Source organism: Dipteris shenzhenensis, chromosome 25 (genome assembly GCF_047967505.1).
Source record: "Dipteris shenzhenensis isolate YYH24624 ecotype China chromosome 25, Dip_SZ_1.0, whole genome shotgun sequence".
NCBI classification, from domain to species: Eukaryota; Viridiplantae; Streptophyta; class Polypodiopsida; order Gleicheniales; family Dipteridaceae; genus Dipteris; species Dipteris shenzhenensis.
The window spans coordinates 22020980-22044270 of NC_141620.1; the positions used below are offsets into that span (position 1 = coordinate 22020980).

The 23291-nt window shown below is 46.3% G+C and overlaps 1 protein-coding gene across 1 annotated transcript in view; it reads left to right on the forward strand.

The window, feature by feature from the left end:
* The window catches only part of LOC147885609 (FAD/NAD(P)-binding oxidoreductase), a 63856-nt gene extending 41643 nt beyond the window's left edge, over positions 1-22213 (forward strand). Inside the window, exons 12-13 of the mRNA XM_087396441.1 lie at positions 8737-8805; positions 21928-22213. Of these exons, the coding sequence (XP_087252567.1) occupies positions 8737-8805; positions 21928-21984 (126 nt within the window). The 3' untranslated portion in view covers positions 21985-22213. The remainder of the gene's footprint in view (positions 1-8736; positions 8806-21927) is intronic.
* The last annotated feature ends 1078 nt before the right edge of the window (positions 22214-23291 follow it).

The window sequence follows — 23291 nt, forward strand, 5'->3', positions numbered from 1 at the left end:
ATTGTCTTCAAAGCCTTTGTAGGAGCCTGATTCAAAATATAGTTGGCACACATGAGGCCTTCTAGCCAAAACCTATGAGGCAACTTCTTACTTGTGAGCATGCATCTATCCATCTCCATGGTAGTGCGATTCTTCCGCTCAGCTTTGCCATTCTGTTGAGGTGTAAGCCTCACTGTAAGCTGATGCATGATGCCTTTCTCTTTCAAAAATGTCTCAAATTCATGAGACATATACTCTCCCCCTCGTTCTGTTCGAAGTGTCTGCACTTTGAGTCTTGTCTCATTCTCAACCATAGCTACAAAGTGTTTGAAATGCATAAACACTTCTGATTTTGCCTTGACACCATAGACCCAAGTGTAGTTGGTAAAGTCATCTATGAATGTAACAAAATAGACATAACCCCCAACAAGAGGTGTCCTCATGGGACCGGAGACATCACTGTGAATAAGCTGTAATTTCCATGTAGCTTTCACTACACCATCCTTTTTGAAGGGAAGTCCATGCATTTTGCCAAGAATGCAGCCTTCACATGCATGAGGAGGAGGTGACTCCAAAGGAGGCAATGCATCAACCATATCATGCCTCTGAAGTGTCATTAAGTGGCATGCCATAACTCGGCATTTTGCATCGCAGCAGTGGGAGTGTTAACTGATAATGCAAGTGAAAAAGACCCCGATACAAAGTGCCAAACAACATCAAAGCATAGTCATTCTCTTTGTTTCTGACTGCACACTTGTCATCATAAAAAACAACCTGAAATCCTCCTCTATTGAGTGAGGACACTAAAAGCAAATTCTTCTTTATCCCTGGCACATAGAGAACATCTGAAATTCTGAAATCTGTGCCATCAGTGGATGTGAGAATAATGTCTCCCACTCCACACACTGAATAAGAAGAATTATTCGCACAAGTTACCTTCTTTTTGGTGGGTGGAGAATGCAGAGATACAAACAGACTCTTCTTGGAAGTGATGTGCTTTGAAGCACCACTGTCAAAATACCAAGTATGAAGTGTCCCATCGACGCTAAAAGAACATGCATCCTTTGAAGGATCATAATTGCAAGTCAAGAAAGCATATGGGTCATCATCATTAGTGGCTGTAACATCTGAACTACCGACTGGAAAATCTGAAGTACAAGATAGAAAGGCATAGTGCTCTTCAACAAAGTTGGCTGTAACATCAACTCCATCATGAGAATGTGGAACTGATGCATCTGACACAGCCATACCGGAATCCCTTTTCTTTTCTTTGGCTATGCGCTTCTTGCATTCTCCAATATAATGACTTGGCTTCTTGCAATAATGACAGATGCCCTTCTTTTTCTGCTTATTTGTATCACCCTTTGCCTTATAAGAAGGCTGTCCAGAATCAGCTTTATGCTGATGTGTGGGCTGATTGGCATGTGGCTTTTGCTGCCCTTTACCCTTGGGCTTGAACTTGGAGAGCATAGCATGCTCGCCAGCCCGGGTTGCCATATTTTTGCGAGTTTGTTCCTCTTGCAATAGAATTCCTACCAACTCATGAAAAGAGAGAGGATTGCTGCCCTCCCTCAATGACAAATTCAGCGAGGTGTGGAAACCGAGATAGGAGTCAAGAAGAGAGTTCAAAGTGGTGGTGATCATCTTTGAATCCGGAATGACTTCATCAATATTCAACAATTGTTCCCTGAGGTCTTGAAGCTTTGTGAGGTGAGAATTCATGGAATCTCTCTCCTCCATATGCGTATTGGAAAGTTCTCGCTTTAGAAAGGAAACCCTGGCATCATTTCTTGCTGCAAACATACTCTCTAGTATCTCCCAAGCTGCCATAGATGTCTTGCATGACCGAATATGAGGTATTATGAACCTCTTGATAGAAAGATAAATTACTGAAAGAGCTTGTGCATCTCTAGAGTCCCATCTTTTCTACTCTGTTGTGGGAGCTCCCGGAGTGGCTGCTCCAACTACTTGTGCTGCATTTGCACCTCTACCCGTGCCTCCCTCTGTAGGAGTGACAGGTGTAGTCCCTGTATCTGGTCTTGCTTCATCTCCACTGACATAATCCCAAAGATGTCTGCCAACCAAGATATTGCAAACCATGAAACTCCACAAGGAGTAGTTGGTGCCATCCAACTTATCCTCCTGTGTGAGAACCCCAAACACCTCATTGGGGTTGTTCTGAGCCATTTTCACCAGATAATCTTTAAAATAAAAAAAAACAGCAGACTGACCAAGTGAAATCCCTTCCTGGGATATAAAATGCACAAGTAAAATCTGCAAAGAAAAATCTGCCCACAGTGACAAATACTGTCACAGCCTGTCAAAGGCTTAGAATGCACTTCAGTTATCCTGCAAAAGCTCTCCAATGTCACTCAAAAATACCTGCAACAATTCCGAAATGCTTGTACACTGCCAAATTGCATCAGAATGCCAAAAGGCCCAATTTCTTCAGGGAAATTGCATCCAAATGAGGGCAAATTGCCTGAAAGCCCCAAAAATGCAAAAAATTGCAGTGCAAAACTAAAAGCCCCAAATTTTGAGCTGAAATCAAGCCAAATTTCACCCAAATAGTACTTCTCCTGCAAAAGTCCCAAATTCTTGTCCAATCTTTGCAATTTGCTTGCAATGTGTGCCAAAAAATGCACAAAAGCCCCAAATTTCTTCAACACCTGTAGACTTACTGCAATGTCTGCCCACGAATGCAAAATGCCCCAAATTTTACAACCAACCAATGGCTTTGGGCACAAATGCCTGGCAAAGACTACCTGCTCAGAAGACCTGCAAATGCACCGAGAAAAGTACAGACTCTTGTAAATGTACGGGATGCAGGAGTGTGTACGGAGACCTGTACGGTGCGTTGACAGCAGATGTACAAAACAGTACGGCGGAATTCACGACGGGTCAGTCATATTGTTGTACAGACGATGTACGACGCTTGGTGTGGAGAGCTGGTGGCGACCACCTGCAATACGGGAGTACGGAGTACGGATGGTAGGCAGATCTTGTACGGTGTTGTATGGCGGAATGCAGTATGGGATCCGTATGTTGTACGGATGGCGGCACATATGTATGGCCAGTTGCAGGTACAGAATGCACAACCTCAAAGCCTTATATCCCACTATCTCTCCTTTTCTTTTTTCCATGAGTCAACTCCTAGGTGTATCCTATCATTGTGGGTAGCCCTCTCTTTGGACTCTCGTGTGTCTCAGTGTGAAAGACAACATCTCTGTCAGGGTAAGTCTTTGAGAACCCCCCTGGATCAGACAAAATGGTACCATTATGGTTCCACACAGCCACGCTTGTGCTATACTCCTGTCGTGTAGGCCAAAACACTGTCATGTGTTGTCTGAATCCTTATGTTCTCGTTGTCCTTTTTATTGAATAATTACCTTGCCATCTTTTGTATCAGCCCACTTCCCCTCGTGTCTTACCCTTTGATGCTCTTGCTTTTAGAGCTGAGGTCATCATCTAGTATGTCCTGGTCCCTTCAATGTTGCCCTCATACTCATGAAGGTGGATCCGTCCGCTCTTGTCTGGTATCTCACTACCATTGGCCTTGCTTGTGCATCGGCCTGACCCACTCTCCAAGCTCAAGTGAGGTTGACACCCATCTTGGTGATCAATGCTTTAGCATCAGCCACCTGGGTATCGCCCATTGCTAACTCTCTAACAACGACATTCAGGGCCTTGCTATTCCTTCTCTTATCATTTTGAGGCTGATGTACCCTTTTTGACAACCTCTTTCCATGCCAACATCTATGCCTTCCTTTTAGTCATCTATTGGGAGAGTTCAACGTGCAAGCGTTCTGCATGGCAGCCATTTCCTTGGTGAGCTTTTCATTTTCTGATTTAAACTCTTCCATCGCTTTGCATGCCAACTCTGGTGACCCCTTCATTTGTTTCATTTGTTTTTGTGTCTTCTTAATCATCTCAGCCCAAGATTCGCCTTCTCTTCTCTGGGGAAAAAAAAAGATTCACCTTCTTCTCTTGTTCCTGGGGGATCTTCATCTTCTCTCTAAGTGTATTCAGCTCATCATTGAGGGGTGACAGAATCTCCCCTTCTTCAAATTAAGTATGTGCCCTCAAGTTCTCACTTTCCATTCAAGGGTGGCAATTTGGGTCTCCATCTTCTGGATTAGTGAGCCATGGTGTGGTTTTTGCATTCAGCATTTGGACCATTTCCTCCTGCATCTTGCTTAGCTGAGATTGTATGTGTGTACCTGCATGCCTAACACTCGCTTGTCCATCTCCTCTTGCATAGAGGCACGCATAAGGTCATCACTATCCTTATTCTCCTTGAGCTTTTTGGTAGGTGCTCAGTGTCCGTTATCCTGCTTTTTGCATATTTCTCTCATGGTGGGCACACATTTTTTGGTATGGAGGTCGCCTATCGTCTGTGTGCTCATGCAAATGGAGCTGTATGTCCTTGCTTTCTCACCCCTAGTTCTTTTATCCAGCGAACTGTCTATGCTGGGCTCACAGTTCTGCACTTCCCTGCTGTTCTGAAAGTCTTTGAAATGCAATTTATCCCTTACATAGCAGATTACCTTGCATATAGACTGTTTTGTATCCTTACATTGTTGTTGTTGCAGTCCAAAAGACAGTCCACAGGGTAATCTGTCCCCCTGACTGGTAAGTACAGCAAGTGTACTAACCCAGCATCTACAGCAGCAATCTAAAAGGTCCCAGTGGTTTCCCAGTAGCAAGTAGACTCCAGTCAGCACTCTAGTGGGGGCAGCACCTAGGCAACAGAGTTTCTGGAGTGGCACGACTGTCGGAGCAGTGTGTTCAGCTTGTTGGTGATGGCGCGACAGCAGGAATGGATTGGCGCAACTGTCTGGCAGCTTGTTGGAGCAGAATCACAACGGTTGTGCAGGGATGGCGTGGATGTTTGCAGCATCTTGTTGGAACAGAATGGCACAATTATTAAAGCAGCTTGTTGGAGCAGGGTCGCGACAGTTGGAGCAGTAAGGGCATGGCTGTCTGGAGCCAGAGAAAAGAAAAGAAAAAGGTGTATTAACGTCTTCAGGAGAACTCATGGGTCTATGAGACAAGGTACAAAATATATGTAACCCATACAAGCCACTGTGGGCTGAAGCAAAAGGCTCACTAAGGCCCTTGCTGAGTGCTAAGTGCTAAAAATGCAAAAAGCTAGTACAAAATAGTAGGAAAAGAGCAATCTAGTACTGCTCAGAACCAGAGCTCCAAGTACATGTACAGGCTCTATATAACCCGGCTCCTTGATGGCCCTTTGATGTGATGCAAAGAGCTCACGTATCTGTGTCTGCCGGGCTATCTCCCACGGTGGTGGGGGGCGCGCTCTCTTGGGTCTCTGTATCCGATGGGCTACATCGAGAGTAATGCCTCGTCTCTGGCGGTCCTCTCTAAGGAGGGCTGAGATAGGTCGGACCTCAATCGTGCGTGCTGTGGTCGCCCCACGTGTCATGTGTGGTCTCCACGTCTCTCGTCCAGCCACATCCTAGTGACAGGTTTTACTGCTGATCCATAGTGCTCTTGTCTCCTCGAGCTCCTCCCCCTTGATCTCATGTGGTGCTGGCTCGGATGTGTAAAAATCAGTGACGTGTGTCTGTGCTCGGTCTAGCTCAGTGTCTTGAGGCATCAACGGTAGCTGATCTCTATCTTGCCGCACAAGGGAATCTCTGTGTCTCCGCATCTCAATTAGGTAGAGCCCAATGCAAACCTGGTCGGGGAAATGTATCAGTCGTGTGAGTGGAAGCCGAGCCCCTCCTGAAAGAGACAATGGTATCACCCTCGGATCTCATAGTAGGCTGGATAGACACACAAAAAATGCTCCTCTGTCTCGACCTCCCCCATCGTGCATAGTCTACAGACCGGCTGCTCTCTAGGTATGCCAACCGCTCTCCTAGCCTCAATCCGCATTTGGTGGGACGAGACTTGTATTTGTCCAATAGTAATCCGCAAGGCGTGTGAGACTCTCCTATCCTCGAGGTACTCGGGCTTGATGATGAGACCATGCTCTGATATCCTCAGAAAGTAGTCATGATAGAATTGGGTCTTGGTGGGGAACTCTTGCTCCCCCCCCCAAAGCCCGAGATGTGTGGAGCTGGAGAAGGTCTAACCGTATGATACGGTTAATCTCATCATGTGGAATGAGCTCCAGTGGTGCATTCATGTTGTATTTAAAGGGGGGCCTATCCATCTAGAAACCGTGACTATCAAACCATGTGGACACCCACGCATACCATGTTGTATCAAAGCCTCTCTCTGCTAGTCTTTGGGATGACTCCAGTTCCAGTCTCGGTAATCTCCACTAAGGTAGGGCTCAAACACTGTGGAGAAAAGTCACGGTCTGGAAGAGGGCGTCCACTTGGAGAGGTGTCATGGTGAACTTTGCGTGTATGATCTGATGGGGAATTGAAGGCTTACTCTAAATCATGCTAGATCCCATGATCACCTGTAGCCTCTCAAATCCCTTCCAATCAGTAGCTGAAAGGTCACTCCCCAAAAAAGGTGCTACATACATGGTAGTCGGTCTCACGAGAGTGTCAAAAAACCAGCCCTTCGTCGGTGGATCCTAGAAATGCGCCAAGAAGCATTGTCTCTCTAATCGAGCCAGGGCACCCTTCCCTTGTGTGAGTCGTGCTCTGGTGGCATGGGTCATCGTGAAGACTGTTCCTGTGAATATTGCCCCTAGGTACGTATAGGACTGCACCATCTCCACTGGTGGCTCCCCTCAGTAAGTGAAACTATGTCGACGTCGATGTCGATGAAGCAATGCTTGGGATGTGTTGAAGATCATAACCTTGGTTTTGCCAAGGTTGATTGTCAAGTCCCTCTCTCTACAAAACATGTTCAAGGCCTGCAAGTGTTTCAGCAATCCGGCTGAGGACGAAATGAGGACTATGTCATCTGCATATAGTAGTATCTGTACCATCAAATCAGACAATAGGGAGCCTTCTCCTCCTAGGCGATCAACTAAGGATGTGATTTCATCAATGTATAGCCCGAAGAGAGTCGGTGAGAGGGGGCAACCCTGCTTCACCCCTATGGTGCTCCCAATCCAATCTAGTAGCCCCCCAGGAGCGCGGACTCGCCCTCTGACGAACTTGTATAAACTCATCTCTCCCCAGATCATGACCTCTGGGAGATGCAGCTCCTGTAGTCGCTTGATCAGGCGAGTGCGAGGGACCGTGTCAAAAGCCTTCTGAAAGTCCACGAAGCAAGTGTAGACTTTTTGGCGCCTCGACTTTGCCTCCTCGATGATGGCTGTCAGGGTAAAAAAAAGGTCCTGTGGGGAGTGCAGTCTCCGGAAGCCTGCCTGCCTGCTGAAGAGCCCGCTATCCATGGTCCTCTGTATGGCTATTGATCGCCCTCTCTAGTAGCGATCCATAAATCTTAGCCAGAGTGTGGCCAATCATGAGAGTGCGGTAGTTCCCTATATCCATGGGGTCCCCCGCCTTATGTATTGGTACAAAGGTGGTAGTGCTCCAAGTAGGTGGGAAACTGTGGCATACTGCATGGTTGAACAACTGCGCTAGAACCGGGACCGGGGCCAAGACCTCCTGTCGATGTGCGAAGTGCTCTGTACGTAGCCCGTCATGGTCTGGTGCTCTCCGGTTATGCAGACGGACAAGGGCATTCCTTAGGTTCCGCGCAGTGAACAAGTGAACAAGTAGTGGGTTTGGGCATAGAGGACATATCTGGTGGCATCTGACCTGGGATGTCGTATAAGGAGCATGCATATTTGTGCCAAAACTCTGGGTCCATGATGGGAATGGGCCGTTTCCCCTCTGATAGGAGTCCCCAGCTGATAGTTGGGTCTCCCCCTCGAAAGGATCCGACCACCTCGTCAATCTTGCGAGTGAGAAAAGTCCACTTCTTACGTCGTGTCATCCGACATGAGATGCGATGCGCCTTAGATGAGGTCAGGTGTCTAAGGGCTTGAGAGAGAGAGAGAGAGAGAGAGAGAGAGAGAGAGATGAGGCTGGTGAATACAAGAGCTCAAGGGTTCATCTTCTTCTCCTCAGAAAGAGGAGCATGCTTCACTAGTATCCCAGCCCTTACTATAGATGAAAACATCTGCAACGTGTTCCACTGAAAAAGGAGTCTCAACCTCATTCAGCAAGATCTTACCAAATGTGCTTGCTTTGAAAAAACACATGAAACACATTCAAGTCCAGTTTTCTCACCCACGTCAACTTAGCAATGCTAGCAATCCTACGCTCATCAACCAGCCCAATGTTCTGTTGTACTGTTATCCAGCAATGATTCCAAGGCTTCGAATCCAAATCCATTGTTTCATAGATACAGCGCAAGGCACAACACATTGATAGCTTGTCATTATTTTCTTGGTTTCCTAGAGTTATCTCATTTTGGTTAAAGTAGATTCTAAACTGGCCAATGAATTGAGATTGAGTTTGTCCATTATAAGTGTGCCGCATAGTAGGACAATGTGGTCAGATATGGGTTTATAGATTGACGTTCAGTATGCTCCGTTGTTAGACGATTTACTATGTAATGTAATTTTTCCAATTTCCAATTTCCTATGAATTACATGAGTGAGTGAAGGATCTTGATGGTTGTGATGAGCAGAGGTTTGTTAGCCTATCACTTGGATCTGCCATAGGCTTGCAAAGTGGGTACAGTGTCCCATGTTTTTCAATTAAAGTATATGCATTGAGCTGATTGGAATGATAGTATGTGGAGATATCACATGTATGCTAAGCAGGAATGAATCTTTGGCTCCTCCTGACTGATCTTTGTGATGTTTATCAGGTTTGTGGACCACCTGGTATGATGAAACATATATCTGGTGACAAGGCACCTGACAAGTCACAAGGAGAGGTACTCTATGAAGATTTTGTTCTTTATTGTTTTTGCGATGGAAAGAAATCTCTATGTAAGCAATCAAAATGTCTTTGCGGGATGTGATTACTGGAAAATAGTGAGCTCTTTTATTGCTACTTAAAGAACCTTACAGTTGACGAGCAAACACATCAAAGCCATCATGTGTCTTGAATGGAAAACACGTGTATGGCTTAAAAGTAAAGTTTCAATTGAAAAGATACTATCTTGCATGGAATTCAATATCATGAGTACATCACTACTTTGTCGATAGGTCATTAGGAAGAAAACAGGAAGTCATCTCCTTTTTAACCTCCAAACCCTTGGATCCGCTCTAGTAAAGAACGTGGGGTCACCAAATATTCATTCTTCTGATCTATTTGTCTACACTTAGGACTGGACATCATAGGCATTAGAGTGAGTTTTTGTGAAGAAAAAGATGCCTTAGATGTTGAGGTACGATCCACCTTGTGTCTTGTTTGCCGTTGTAATAATTTCCTGTGGGTATTTCGAGAGCTGTTTCTGATGAGATTTCTAGTAATATGGCTGCAGTTAGTAGAGAAATTTGTCATCGTGATGCCTTGCAAAGGCGATAGAGTCGTGAGAATCTAGCTACGAATGATTAAGATTTTCTAATTTATCAATATGGCATACATATAAATAGGATTCCCATTTGTTTGATGGGGACCCTTCCATCTAAATAGACAGCCACTTTTGTGCTTTCCTTGCCTGATACACCTTGTGTGTGTGTGAGAGAGATATATTAACGTCCACGGGAGACCTCGCGGGCCTATGGGACAAAGTGCACAGAAAAGCGAACTCATACAAGCCTCAGTGGGCTGAAGCAAAGGGTACACTAGGACCCTTGCTGAGTACTAATCTATGCTAACAGAATCATAATCATAATCATGATCATATCATATCATATCAATCAATCATATCATGTAGGCGTCGTATGAGAGAGAGAGAGAGAGAGAGAGAGAGAGAGAGAGAGTTTATTAAAAGTCTTTGAAAGACCTAAGGATCTATGAGACTAAAAGGAACCTTATACAATGAGCTAGGGGTTGGAGCCTCTAAGTGGGCATCAACACTCATGACGAGAACAAACAAACCCATAATCATAATGATAGTACATAGAGAGAGATCTCTGAGCTCATGGCAAGGATGGAGGACTGGTGGCACTATGGTGATCCTCTGGAAGCTAGCGGAGAACTCAAGAAGGGATCGGGGATGTGTGAACTATTGTGGCTGCATGAAACCTGTGATGGAGTGCTGATGGCTATTGGCCTGTGTGGTCCGCTGTGGTCTCTAGCTATGGCCCCGTGAGACAAACAAGTTCCACTGTCACTCATGTTTGTTGAGCCTGGGATCTGGTGAGCGTGGAGGCAAGGTTCCCTTGTCTGATCCGTGCCTCAATCCGCTGGCGAGTCTAACATGTCTCTTGCTCCGATCCTGGGATCCCGTCGTCTCCTTGAGCCTTACTGGTCAATGCTGTCTTGCTGGAAAAACACAATGATCATGCTTTGAGTGGGTTTTGGCTATGCATCCTGATCTTGCTACTGCTGGCCCTCAGGTCAGCTTGTTTGGAGCAACGGCTCAGCCTTGATATAGGGCCTCCCCACTGCAGCGTGAGACAGCTCGACAGACACAATGATCATGCTTTGAGTGGGTTTTGTCTTGCTGGAAAAACACAATGATCATGCTTTGAGTGGGTTTTGGCTATGCATCCTGATCTTGCTACTGCTGGCCCTCAGGTCGGCTCTTTTGGAGCAACAGCTCAGCCTTGATATAGGGCCTCCCCACTGCAGCGTGAGACAGCTCGACAGACAGAGATACGAGACATCTTTGCAACCCATCAGAGAGCCATCACTGCACTAGGCTTCGGTTTCGTCCCAGCGCTTGGATAGATTGATTGATCTGGCCCGCTATGCAGTTGTAGTTGACTTTTTCTATGATTATGATTTTGTTAGCATAGATTAGTACTCAGCAATGGTCCTAGCGTACCCTTTGCTTCAGCCCACTAAGGCTTGTATGAGTTCGCTTTTTGTGTACTTTGTCCCATAGGCCCGTGAGGCCTCCCATGGACGTTAATCTCTCTCTCTCTCTCTCTCTCTCTCTCTCTCTCTCTCTCTCTCACACACACACACAGCAGCCATGCCTAATATTGAATGGAAGGTTGATGATGATGATGATGATGATGACGGAGCAACTAATATCCGGCACTCTAGAGGACGTGCTATCCTTACACTTAAGTCACGAGATTTACGGATCAAGCTTCTTCGACAATATTACAAGGTCAAAGGGACTAAGATATGGATCGCTGAGGAACTTACACGAGCTCAATTGAAGAATAGGGCAACGGAATTAGCTAAAGTTAGGGCTGCTAGGAAGGATGGAAAATGGGCAGTTTACCGTGGGTTGCTTTTGCACTCTTGGGAGCTGCCATGTGCTCTCCCTAAAGCAGATGTACTATTTTTGCTGTCCCATAGACCTGTTGGTCTCCCATAGACATTAATAGACTCTCTTTCTTTCTTTCTCTCTCTGTTTCTGTTCATTTCCGCTGCACTTCTCACAAAATGGTCCTCCGACTCAATCTCCTGATGATCACATAGGGTGCAAATGCGACCCTCTCTAGGAATGCCCTTGCCTGTCCACTCTCAATACAAAGTCGGTGTAACGAGACGCGGAACTTCCTAATAGATAGCCTCAAGGAGTGAGGGAGGTGGATCTGTGTGTATCCTGGTGGATCAATGAAGCTCTGTGCTGAAATCCGCAAGTAATGATCTATGTAAAAATTAAGCTTCACAAGGAGCTCACCAGGTGCCAACCAGGCTGTGAATGTGTGTAACTTTAAGAGATCCTATTGGATGATGTGGTTCACCTCATGATATGTGAGCGGGACGTAGGGGCCCTCACTATTGTCTTGGAAGGGGGTAATCTGTTGATGTGGAGCCCTACACTCTCAAATCACTTGCGTGTACGTGCATACTAGCACCTCTGGTCAGCCTTTGGCTGCCAGTGTCATGGATGAGGATAGGGTCAACCACGGTGGCGTGCACCGTCCTGTAGTGCAAAAGCCATAATCCCTGATGTGGTAGAAATATGTGATAACGTGGAACGCTGCATCAAACTGTAGCGGGGATGCTCCAAACTCAGCCAGGACTATCTGATGTCGGATTGAAGGCTTCTCGCAATCATCCATGAAAGCATTAGGACGTGAAGCCTCTCAACTTGGGCCCAATCTGTCTCTGATAGGTTTGGCCCCTAGCAAGCACTGCCATACATATCTGTTGGGTGGACCAAAGAGTCAAAGAGAAGAATCTTGGTCTGGGGATCTTGGAAGTGAGTGGAAGCACTATCGCTCATGTCCATCAAATGCAGCATATCTCCTGCTCAGTCGGGCATAAAGATCTAGTCGGAGAAGAGAACCCCCAAGTATGTATAGATGCAACCACTGTGTTGTCTTTACATGGCTGCTCGGGGGGTGTTGAAGATTATGACCTTGGTTTTATGAAGGTTGACCTTCAAATTGTGTGTCTCGCAGAAAGTATGAAGTGCTTCCAAGTGTGTTCTAACCCTTCCTGAGACCCTTTATAATGCACCATGATTGCCCAAGTGATCTCTTTTTCATAACTCAACTCTTGCAGGTGTCTGATGAGTCGGGCTCTCGGGGGAGGGGGTAGAGAGAGAGAGAGAGAGAGAGAGAGAGAGAGAGAGAGAGAGAGAGTCTATTGATGTCCATGGGAGACCAGAGAGAGAGAGAGAGAGAGAAAGAAAGAAAGAAGGTGTATTAACGTCTTCGGGAGACCTCGCGGGTCTATGAGACAAAGTACAAAATATATGTAACCCATACAAGCCACTGTGGGCTGAAAGAAAAGGGCACACTAAGGCCCTTGCTGAGTACTAAGTGCTAAGAATGCAAGTAAAAAAATCAATCAGAGCTAGAGCTCCAAGTACATGTGTAGGCTCCATATAACATGGCTCCTTGATGGCCCTCTGATGTGATGCAAAGAGCTCACGTATCTGTGTCTATCGGGAGAGAGAGAGAGAGAGAGAGAGAGAGAGAGAGAGAGAGAGAGAGAGTCTATTGATGTCCATGGGAGACCAATAAGTCTATGGGACAGCAAAAAAACCATCTAGTACATCTGCTTTAGGGAGGTCACATGGCAGCTCCGTAAAAGCAACCCCTTTATTTAGAGTACCTACATAATAGTCTGAATAGTAATCCGCCAAACATTAGTTTAAGACTGAGAGTCTTTTGGTTTGGATTTAAACTCTTTGATTAGTGCTATGCCTTCATGGTAAACTGCCCATTTTCCATCCTTCCTAGCAGCCTTGACTTTAGCTAATTCCGTTGCCTTGTTCTTCAATTGAGCTCGTGTAAGTTCCTCAGCTATCCATATCTTAGTCCCTTTCAACTTGTAAGAATGATTCGTAAATCTCACGACTTAAGTGTAAGGATAGCATGTCCTCCAGAGTGCTGGATAATAGTTGCTCCTTCATCATCCTCATCTTCACATCATCACCATTATCATCATCAACCTTCCATTCAATATTAGGCATGGCTACTTTGACATACATGTGCTAAAGTCTCACTGAAAGAGTCATCATCTTTGAACCATCCTTCAGGGAGCCCCTAACTCTAATCTTCAATGCATTATCATGTTTGGCTTTGTGTTCTTTGATCTCTTCTTGGACATCGGCCTGGTTTTCCTTTGTGTCGAACTCCTCAATCACTTCTTTCTTGATTGATTGTACTTCAGATATGAACCATATCTTTGACTATAGAGACTAGTTGAGGAGTAGGAGGAGAATTCTTACATGAGGTCACAACCTTAGCAATTACTGCCTGCTTGCCAGGTCCCTCTAGAACTTGAAGTCGGGTTTTTACTTATGCCAACTCAAGCCTTAACTCTCTGACTGCTTGCTGCTAATAAATCTGTTCATGTTGCCCAATGATGGGCCGTTTGGACCCTTCTTGTTGGTAATTGCGTGCATACGGAGAGGGTGTCATGGCTGCAACTGTAGAGTACCGAGTCTTGATAGTTGAGGCTGATGGAGTTGAGGGGGATTTGGAGGAGACGGTAGGCCATTCCATATTGGCTATTTCTGTAGAACCCCTTGCTGAACCTAACCCTTGGATGAGGAGGTCTAACTGTATGATGCGGTTAATCTCATCTCGTGGAATCAGCTCGGGGGGTGCATCCACGCTGTACTGAAAAGGGGGGAGCCTGTCCATCTGAATGCCATGACTCGAACCAAGTAGAGACGCATGCATACCATGTTGTATCAAACCCATTCTCTGCCAGTCGGATAGAGGATTCCAATGCCAGTCTCGGTAGCCTCTCACGGGGTAGGTCCCAGACTCTATGGAGGAAGGTCACTGTATGAAAGGTGGCATCGATTTGAAGAGGGGTCATAGTAAACACTGCTTGTACTATCTGATGGGGGACTGAGGGCTTACTACGAATCATCCTGGATCTCATGATTATATGTAGCCGCTCAAATCTCTTCCACTCTGCTGCTGCAATATCACACCCCCAGAATGGTGCTGCATACATGGCAGTTGGTCTCACTAGGGTGTCGAAAAGCCAGTACTTCGGCAGTGGATCCTGGACGTGTGCTTGGAAATACTGTCGCTCTAGCCGGGCCAAAGCACCATATCCTCCGTGAGGCGTGCTCGAGCTGCATGGATCATCGTGAAAACTGGCCCAAGTGAAAACTGCACCCAAGTATGTGTAGGACTGCACAATCTCTACTGGTTGACCTTGGTAAGTGAAGATATGTCGATGGAGCACTCTGTATGAGGTGTTGAAGATCATAACCTTGGTCTTCCTAAGGTTAAGTGTCAGATCTCTCTCTGTGCAGAACTCCTCGAGGGCCTCCAGATGTCTCTGTAATCCCTCTATTGAGGACGACAGGAGGACTATGTCATCCGCATACAGTAGTATCGGTACCAACAAATCAGCCAGCGGTGACCCCTCGCCTCCCAGACGGCGGTCTATGAAGGCTCGCCTCCCAGACGGCGGTCTATGAAGGATGCGATCTCATCAATGTAGAGGCCGAAGAGAGTTGGTGAGAGGGGGCATCCCTTTTTCACCCCAATCGTGCTCTCCACCCAGCTTGATAGGCCTCCTGGGGTACAAACACGTCCCCTGAAGGACTCATATAGGCTCATCACCCCCCGAATCAGAACCTCTGGGATCTGCATCTCTTGGAGTCTCCTAATCATGCGAGATCGTGGGACAGTATCGAAAGCCTTCCGAAAGTCTACAAAGCAGGCATAGACTTTTTGACGCCTCGACCTTGCCTCCTCAATGATAGCCCTCAATGTGAAGATGTGGTCTAGGGTGGAATGCTGTCTCCGAAATCCTGCCTGCCCTAGAGCACATTGCCCATGTGCCTCTATGTGACTGTTGATCTCTCTCTCTAGTACAGATCCATAGATCTTGGCTAGAGTGTGGCCAATCATAAGAGTGCGGTAGTTCCCAGTGTCCATGGGGTCACTTGCCTTGTGTATTGGGACGATGGTGGTAGCACTCCAAGAGGGTGGAAAGCCGTGGCATATGGCATGGTTGAAGATCTGTGCTAGGATCGGGGCCAAAACCTTGTGCCCATGTGTGAAATGCTTCGTCCGTAGCCCCTCATGATCCTGTGCTCTCCGGTTATGTAGCCGACGGAGTGCCGCCCGCACATTCTGTGCAGTGAACAAGTGACAAGTGGCGGGTCTGGGCATAATGGACATATCAGGTGGTGCCTCCATTGGAACATCATAGAGAGAGCGTGCGTATGTGTACCAAACACCTGGGCCTGTGATGGAGATAGGCGGCTTCCTCTCCGATAGGAGCCCCCATCCGATAGTAGGATCCCCTCCTTTGAACGAACTAATCACCTCGTCCATCCTATGGGTGAGGAAAGCCCGCCGCTTGTGGCGTGTCAACCGTCGTGAGATCCTCTGTGCCTCAGGTGGTGTCAAGTGGCCAAGGGCTTGCTCACGTGAGGTGAGCTCTCATCTCTCTGCACTCATCATCATACCAAGGGTTCTGAGGCATCTTTCCCACTGAAACGCACCCAGGCCGAGTCGTAGGGAAAGATTTGATAGTTGCGTGCGTGACCACTGTGGCAAGGGTGTCTGATGCATGGGTGAGGTCTACGTCGTCCCCAAGTAGTAAACCTGGGAGCTCCTGTGCCAAATGGCTCACGTAAACGGGGTCAAGGGTCTGGTCAAAGTGGACCCGTACACAAGTGGGAGTGGGGGGGCTCTCCATGTGATTGGCGTAGTGGTGGAGATACTGAAGGATAGGTATGAGTGGTCAGCACCTAGCGGGGCAGGAGGCACAACGAAGTCGTGTATCCGTGAGGTGAAGGATAGGGGATCGAGTAGGTAATCCACTATACTAGTACCTCCGCCATGCAGGAAACAAGTGAACCCACCAGATAATAGCCATCTCTGTAGGCCATTATATATGATTAGGTCATGGATAGCCCCCAGGTCAAAGTAGATGCCGGCCGTATCCCGTCACGTGTGGTGCATCCGCTTAGTGTCTCACTGTCCCAAGCTCTGCAGTCTCTAGTTCTGGTACTATGAGAGAGTATAATGTGAAGTCAAGTAGGCCCACTTGCCTGTCACCTGTGTGTGCATTGAAGTCACCAAGAAGGAGGCTGTCTCCTAGTCTGGAGAACTCAATGAGATCATCATGTATCGTCTCATATGGGCCGTGTCTCTTCATAGTGATTGCGTATGCATAAGGTGATGTATTTGGGGGAAAGTAGCACACTGCCATGTAGGTTGGTCGGGCATCAGGTATCTGGACACGGATCCACATATGTCGCGCGTGTTCCTCTCTCTGAACCACTGAAATGAGGGGTCTCAAATGTGATCTGAAGAGGATGGCCATTTCTCTGGAGCCACGCACTCCACTGTCTCCCCTTATTTGCTTCCGGTGGGCTGACTCCGATGTATATCCTGCCACAGTGGGCAGTCCTCTCTCTGGACTCTCATGTGTCTCTGTGTAAAAGATCATGTCTCTCCCAGTGTATGTCTCCGAGAATCCTCCTGGGTCAGACCAGAGTGTGCCATTGCAGTTCCACACTGCCATCTTGAGTTCATTATGTGCATTCATCCCATTGGTCCGACACCGTCATAATTCCCCATCTTCCTTCTCTTCCCTGGCTGGTCTCTTGCGGATAATGACTTTACCATCTCTATATACAGCCCATTTTCCTACCTCCCTTGTTGCCATTACCCGTACCATTCCCTCCCTTTTGTGCTCCTGCTGTAGGAGGGTTAGATCATCATCCAAATATATTCTGGTCCCTTTCAATGCTACTCTCATGCTCATAATGGTGGACCAGAATTTCAGTATTAAGGGTCTCATCGGTGTTTCAGCTTTATCTACTCTCCAGGCTGTCTCGCATGTGAGATTAGCCCCCATTTTAGTGAACAAAACTTGGGCATCTGCCATTGGGGTATCTCCCACCGTCAAGCCCCTTACAAGCACATTCAAGACCTTGCTGGATCTCCTTTTCTCTTCCTCTAGAGTCTCAGAGATAAACTCCTTCTTGGGTGCAACTGATTCCTTTTTAACCACTGCTGTCCATTCAAGCATTTCTTTTCCCTTTATTGAGTTGTTGTGTGATCTCAGCATGTTTCCCAATCATCGTGGCCTGCATGGCCGCCATCTCTTTTTTGAGAGCTGCATTCTCTGTCTGAGTATTTCCATGGCTTTACAACTCCCCTCTGAAGGCATTTGCATATCCTTCATTTGCTGTAATTCAACACCCAGTGAATGCATCTTTCTTGGAGCTTTACCTTCTCATTAATCCATTCTGTTTTTTCTTGTTCCCAATCCTCTTTCTTGGCCTTTTCTTTCCTCCATTCTTCTTGTATTTTCCCTCCCTGCTCTTTAAACTCAGCAAGAGTCCTGTCAACATGGGATTTTTCAGCCAATAAGGCCACATTTGTGGCCTCTAGGCTGTCTATTTTTTCAATTAGCATGAGACATATTTTGTTGAGGCATGCCCCCAAATGTCCTCCACACACCCTCGTGTAGGCATAGTGCAAAGTAGATTTGAAGAAAAACCCTTGTAGAGAAATAGCGATCTTACATTCTTGCACAGGATCCCTCCCCTTTTCCCCTTGATTGCGGGCCTTTCTTGATCTTGGTGTGTTGCAGGTCGCCTGTAGCTGATGCGGAGCTATGGAGCTAGGCCGTGAGGGCCTGTTGGAGCCTCGAGTAGGGCCAATGGGCTGCGGGGATACCCAGCACTAGCCCAAGGCTAGCAGCAAGCTTGAGGGCAGCTGAGCAGCAGGCGCAGCTGCTCGCCACTGCTGGGACAGCTGGCGCAGCTGCTCTTGGCTTAAGGCAGCAGCTCAGCTGCTGTATGGCCAGGCCTAGAGGCCTGTGGCAGGCCTAGAGTCCCGCCCACAGGGGAGATGGCGTGACAGCAGGGACGGGCAGCAGAGGATGGTGGACAGCAGAGGAGGTGCAACAACAGGAAGGGGTGGCGCGATAGCAGGGGGGGTTTGGCGCGACAGCAGGGGGGGTTGCGGGGGGGCTAGCGCGACATCATACCTATGAATGTAGCAAGGTACTACAACATTCATGCTTGCTTGCACAAATGGCACCAATGGCTTTGCATGTTGGGAGAACAAGGAGTAAGGTCATGGGTTGCTTGGTGTGCTAGAATCCCTAGCAAGTAATGCCTTGGGGGTAAAAATTGTGGGCCAAAAGCCCAAAGGATCCAAGGTTGGGGCATTAGAATGGACCCCATAGAGGGGGCAAGGGGCAAATGAACTTTAAGTTGGTCATTGGAGTTGACCACATCGGGTCTCGGGGCAAATTAAAGACCAAGGGGCAAAGTAAAAACATGGGCATGCGACGTGGCATTTTCCCATGCTTGGGATGCATTTGGCAAGGTTGCCCATGGAAGCTCCCAGGAAGAATCACGAAGGAAAAAGGCTGCTGGCCAACGGGCGACATGAGAGGAGCTATGGTGCGAGCTGAAGCATATGCACGTATGGAGGCTTCATAGGACGTAGCTTGACGTTGTGAATGCTTGGCTGCCCATGAAGGGCTTCTTTTCCTGCTAAAGGACTACGGGCAGAGAGCCGCTTGGGCATCGTATGACCTGCGTGTAGGAGGTCTTGGCTGATGACGAGCTCTTACGTGGGAGAATTGCTGGGTGCTTAAAGAGCTTTGGCTTGGTTGGTGTTGTGACTGGTGACTGGAACAAGCTAGCTGATTTTGAATGAGTCTCGTCTGAGCATCTAGTAAGGCATGTACAAGCACGAGTTGGTGCCCGAGAACACTGGTAGAGGTCCTGGTTACCTGCAGGGTCACGCCCATTGGCTACTAGCTGCTCTAAAAAGGGCCTGGTTGCGCAAGGTCTACAGGACACAGGTGGGGGTCCACTCATGGAGACCGGCCTAGTCAGCAGTGGTTGTTTTAATGTCTCAGTTGAGCTTTGAAGGAGAGGCTGGTCACATAGATCAGCTCACATGTGTGAAATAGCTCTGGGAGCTTGCTTTGTTACAAAGAGCTAGCTGTAAGCTACTCTAAAAAATCAAATGGGCACATAGGGAATCTCAGCCTATTGGTGTGCTATTTTTGGAAGGGCTGGTCAGACATTCTAATCCATTTACTGAGCAGGGGAACTCTCAGTGTGGAGTCCTTCTCCTGGTCCAAGCTTCCATGGATGCTAGCTGGATGTTTATGCTTCTAACCTTACTCAGAGGGGGTAGGTGGTTGAGAGGGCACTTGACGCCGTTGCAAGGGATTGTGTGACCAAGTATTGGTTGCTAGGAACGATCCTGTAAGCCATCTGGAATAGAAATGGATGCCTATTTGCCATGTTTGGTGGGAGCCATTCTCAACAGAGAACATGCATTGGTTATGGACGCCTAGTGGGCTATGTAATACCCTTGTTGCCAAAGAGTGGTGGTTGGTTGCCCACTGAGAGTTTGTTCTTTGTTGTGAGCTATGTTTGGGGAAGCTTAGTTGGCAGGGTGATCCACAGTGGATGCTTGCAGTTCTGGCAGACTAGCTATGTTCTCACCCATTGCTTGGGTATTTCAGTGAATCAGTAGACACCTATGGTAGTCTGGGGAGTTGTGCGACATTGTTTGGGCTGCTAGCAACAACTCCGAGTTTTATGCAGGTGTTTGCACTGAGATGGATGGCTATTGCCATTGGGGTGTGAGAGCAGGCCCCAGCAAGGTTAATGCTTGGGACACTTATGCCTACTGAGAGCGGGAAATTCACTGAATGCAAATGAGATTGAACTGGATGTGTATCTATTTGCAGGTCTCTCCATTTTAGTAAAGAAATAGCTCTCAATCTGCCAGTTGTATATTTGCTGAATTGTTGTTTGGGGCCAATCTGTGTCGTTATCTTGGTGTAGGGGAACTTTAGCTCTCAATCTGCCAGTTGTATATTTGCTGAATTGTTGTTATAACAGTGTTGGCTGGTTATTTGTTAGTTCTACTGCCCTTTAATTTATTGAAGGCCGGTTTCATCAATCATACTATCCTCACAGATTTTACATAATTGCCCAGGGGTGTCTATCCATCTACATGTCCCTACCTCTAGGTCATGGGAGCTGACTCTAAATCTGCAAATAGCCTTTCTCTTGTACATGGAGATATTGCCCTTGTGGTACTGCTGCTCATTGTTGTATGTTAACATGGGGTTGATCTATGTCTTGTAAAACACCACTTTCCCCTTATATCCTCTCCACAAAGTGTCTACCACTTCCTGCTGCACAAAGTGTCTACCACTTTCTGCTGCACAAAGTCCCTTATGGCCCCTCTCTTCTCAGGTAAATTTCGGCTTGGGATATCCCACCTTTCCAACCAATTATGTGCCTCTTTGAATCATTCTTTTTCTCTTGTGGCTTCCATCACTTTGTAAGGGATTCTATTGCTGTCCATTTGTTTTGGTTTGACCATATAAGAGATCAAGAGACATATTGCTTCTCCCTCAAGAGATAGCGTTCCGGTTTCTGCCAAAATCATGGGATAGGGAGTTTGCACTTAGCCGTAACTCTTGTATTAAGAACCTTTTCTGAATTCTCTCTATTCTTTTCCACATCTCTTTTGCTAGATTTGTACCCCATACTTGAAATCCATTCAATACCATTGGCTACATTGGAGTGTGAAAAAGGAATTTCCTCATACTTCAATTCCAGATGTTTGATCTCCTGCATTTGTTTTTGTAAGCTGAATAAGGCTTTTAGGCCTCCATTTTCTATACATAGATATCATCCTCAAAATCCAGTCCTAGATATTTGTAAGATTTCATCACCTTTCATCAAACAAAATACGATCAGACTTATCTTTTTTCTCAATAATTGTCCCCTTGGTCTTGTCAATCATACCTGTGTTTTTGCAGAAATCCGAGGGAACGTTGAGGTGCTTTGAAAGTGAGCTGCATTCTTGGCAAAAAGGACCACATCATCTGCATAGATAAGAAAAAGAACTACATATCCTGCAATTTGACTGCCATATCTGCCCTATTGTCTTATTAGTTCATCTAAGAAGACTCCAAAGAGTGTGGGGGCAGCCTTGTTTCACTCCTACGTCACTGAAAAAAGAGGCTTTAGGGGTGGAGTTTTTGACAAGATGTGTAAGCTCAGCTAGGACCTGACTGTAGCAGCCCTTAGTTCTAGAGGGACTTGAAGTTAATGCATTCTTTCTTGCCTTGGTACCATATCTCAATCTTTCTTGAAGTCTACAAAGCAACACCACACTGATTTGTCTTTGCCTTTAGCTCCCTTTTTTATAGCTGTAAGCGTTATGTATGGATCCATTGTGGAATATTTCAGTCTAAAACAAGCTTGAGAGGGGGCTCTAACATTTGACAATTCCGCCCACTTTTCTTCAATAACTTTTCAAACAGTTTTGCCATGAAGGCCAAAGAAAGGCATATGGAACCAAGTATGAGCTACATCCTACCAAAAAAACCACCCTAAGTAGGGGAACTAGAGGTGTCTCACACCCCCCTAATAATGGTAATACAAATAACTAGAACGAAGACTGGAATTACCAAATGGTGTGCATGATCCAGAGAGAGAGAGAGAGAGAGAGAGAGAGAGAGAGAACTGAGTCCCTCTCATTTACAGGTTTCGGGTCTTCTCAAGGATTCGGGCTACTCAAAGGATATGGTTTACAAGTTCTAGGTGACTCTAAACCCTCCAAGGAGCAAAGACGATGGATTTAACGGCTTGTATAAACTGAGAAGAGTCGGAAGGTTTTCTGCGACAGATGCGTTGATGGGAGGTACCTTTAATGATAAAGAACAGGACGAATAAGGCCAGATGGATGTTGAATTTATTTTTCAAAATTTGGCGAGAATAATAATAATAATAACTTCCATTTGTAATGTCAGAGAATCTCTCTCTCTCTCTCTCTCTCTCTCTCTCTCTCCCCCCCCCCGCCCAAACCCCCCCATTTGTGCATTTGTACAGGCATGGGTGAGTGTACATCTCTGAAAAAATGAGCTGAATAACTTTCTCTCCCCTTTGTTTGTTTGTTTTTTTGGTTTCTGGGGCTTGGGGATATAGATTGTGTGTGGTAATTGGTGGGGTGGGTGCATACATCTGTGAGGAAAGGAAACCATGTTCACATGATGGACACACTGTTGAAAATTGGAGAAAGTAAATATGTTTGAACATAAATTATCAATGCTCGAGTATGTGTGGGTGTGTGGATTTGTATTTGTGAGAGCATATGTTTATACTATGGCCTTTACCCAATGTTGGCGCTGATGCCATCAGTATGTCATTGTAGCTGGTCCTTGCTATGTGTGATGGAGTTTATGGTTTTCAATCTTATGTGTGACTATCATGAGATTGCTACTGCACTACATGTGTTGTTTTTAGAGAATGAGTTTGGGCATGTTCCTGGATTAATCCAGATATATGTTTGGACATAAATTGTGGAAACTTCAAGTGCACATATGTGTCCTCTCTTTCACCTTGCATGCATGCTTCAAGTTTTGAAAAGATTCCATACTTTTTTGGTTTAATATCCAAAATGAGAACAAGAGAAATCCATCTGTCCTTTCGTCTTGGCAAATATTCCATAAGGAGCTGGACATTTGCTATCATCTAAAAGTTTCAAGGAAAAGGGAATTATCATGACGTTCTGTGAGAGGCTGGATGCCACAAACAACATTCATCCAACAATGAATATCTATAGTCCATCATACCGAATATCTATAGTCCATCATTCTGGGTTCTAAAAGACCTGAGAATCAAGATGAGAACACAGTACAAATTCTCTTTAAGAGCACCCAAAAATTATAACCTTCTTTTATACCAACATGGCCACATATCCATCCACATGGTCATCTTGCGAATACTTTCTTTTGGTCTACGAGGCTTCATGGCCAAGGTGTAGCATACATAGATTGATGTAAATCAAGAATAATATGGTTTTTAATTTGTGGAGGTTCAAACGTGATTATATGAGCCATATATCTTTT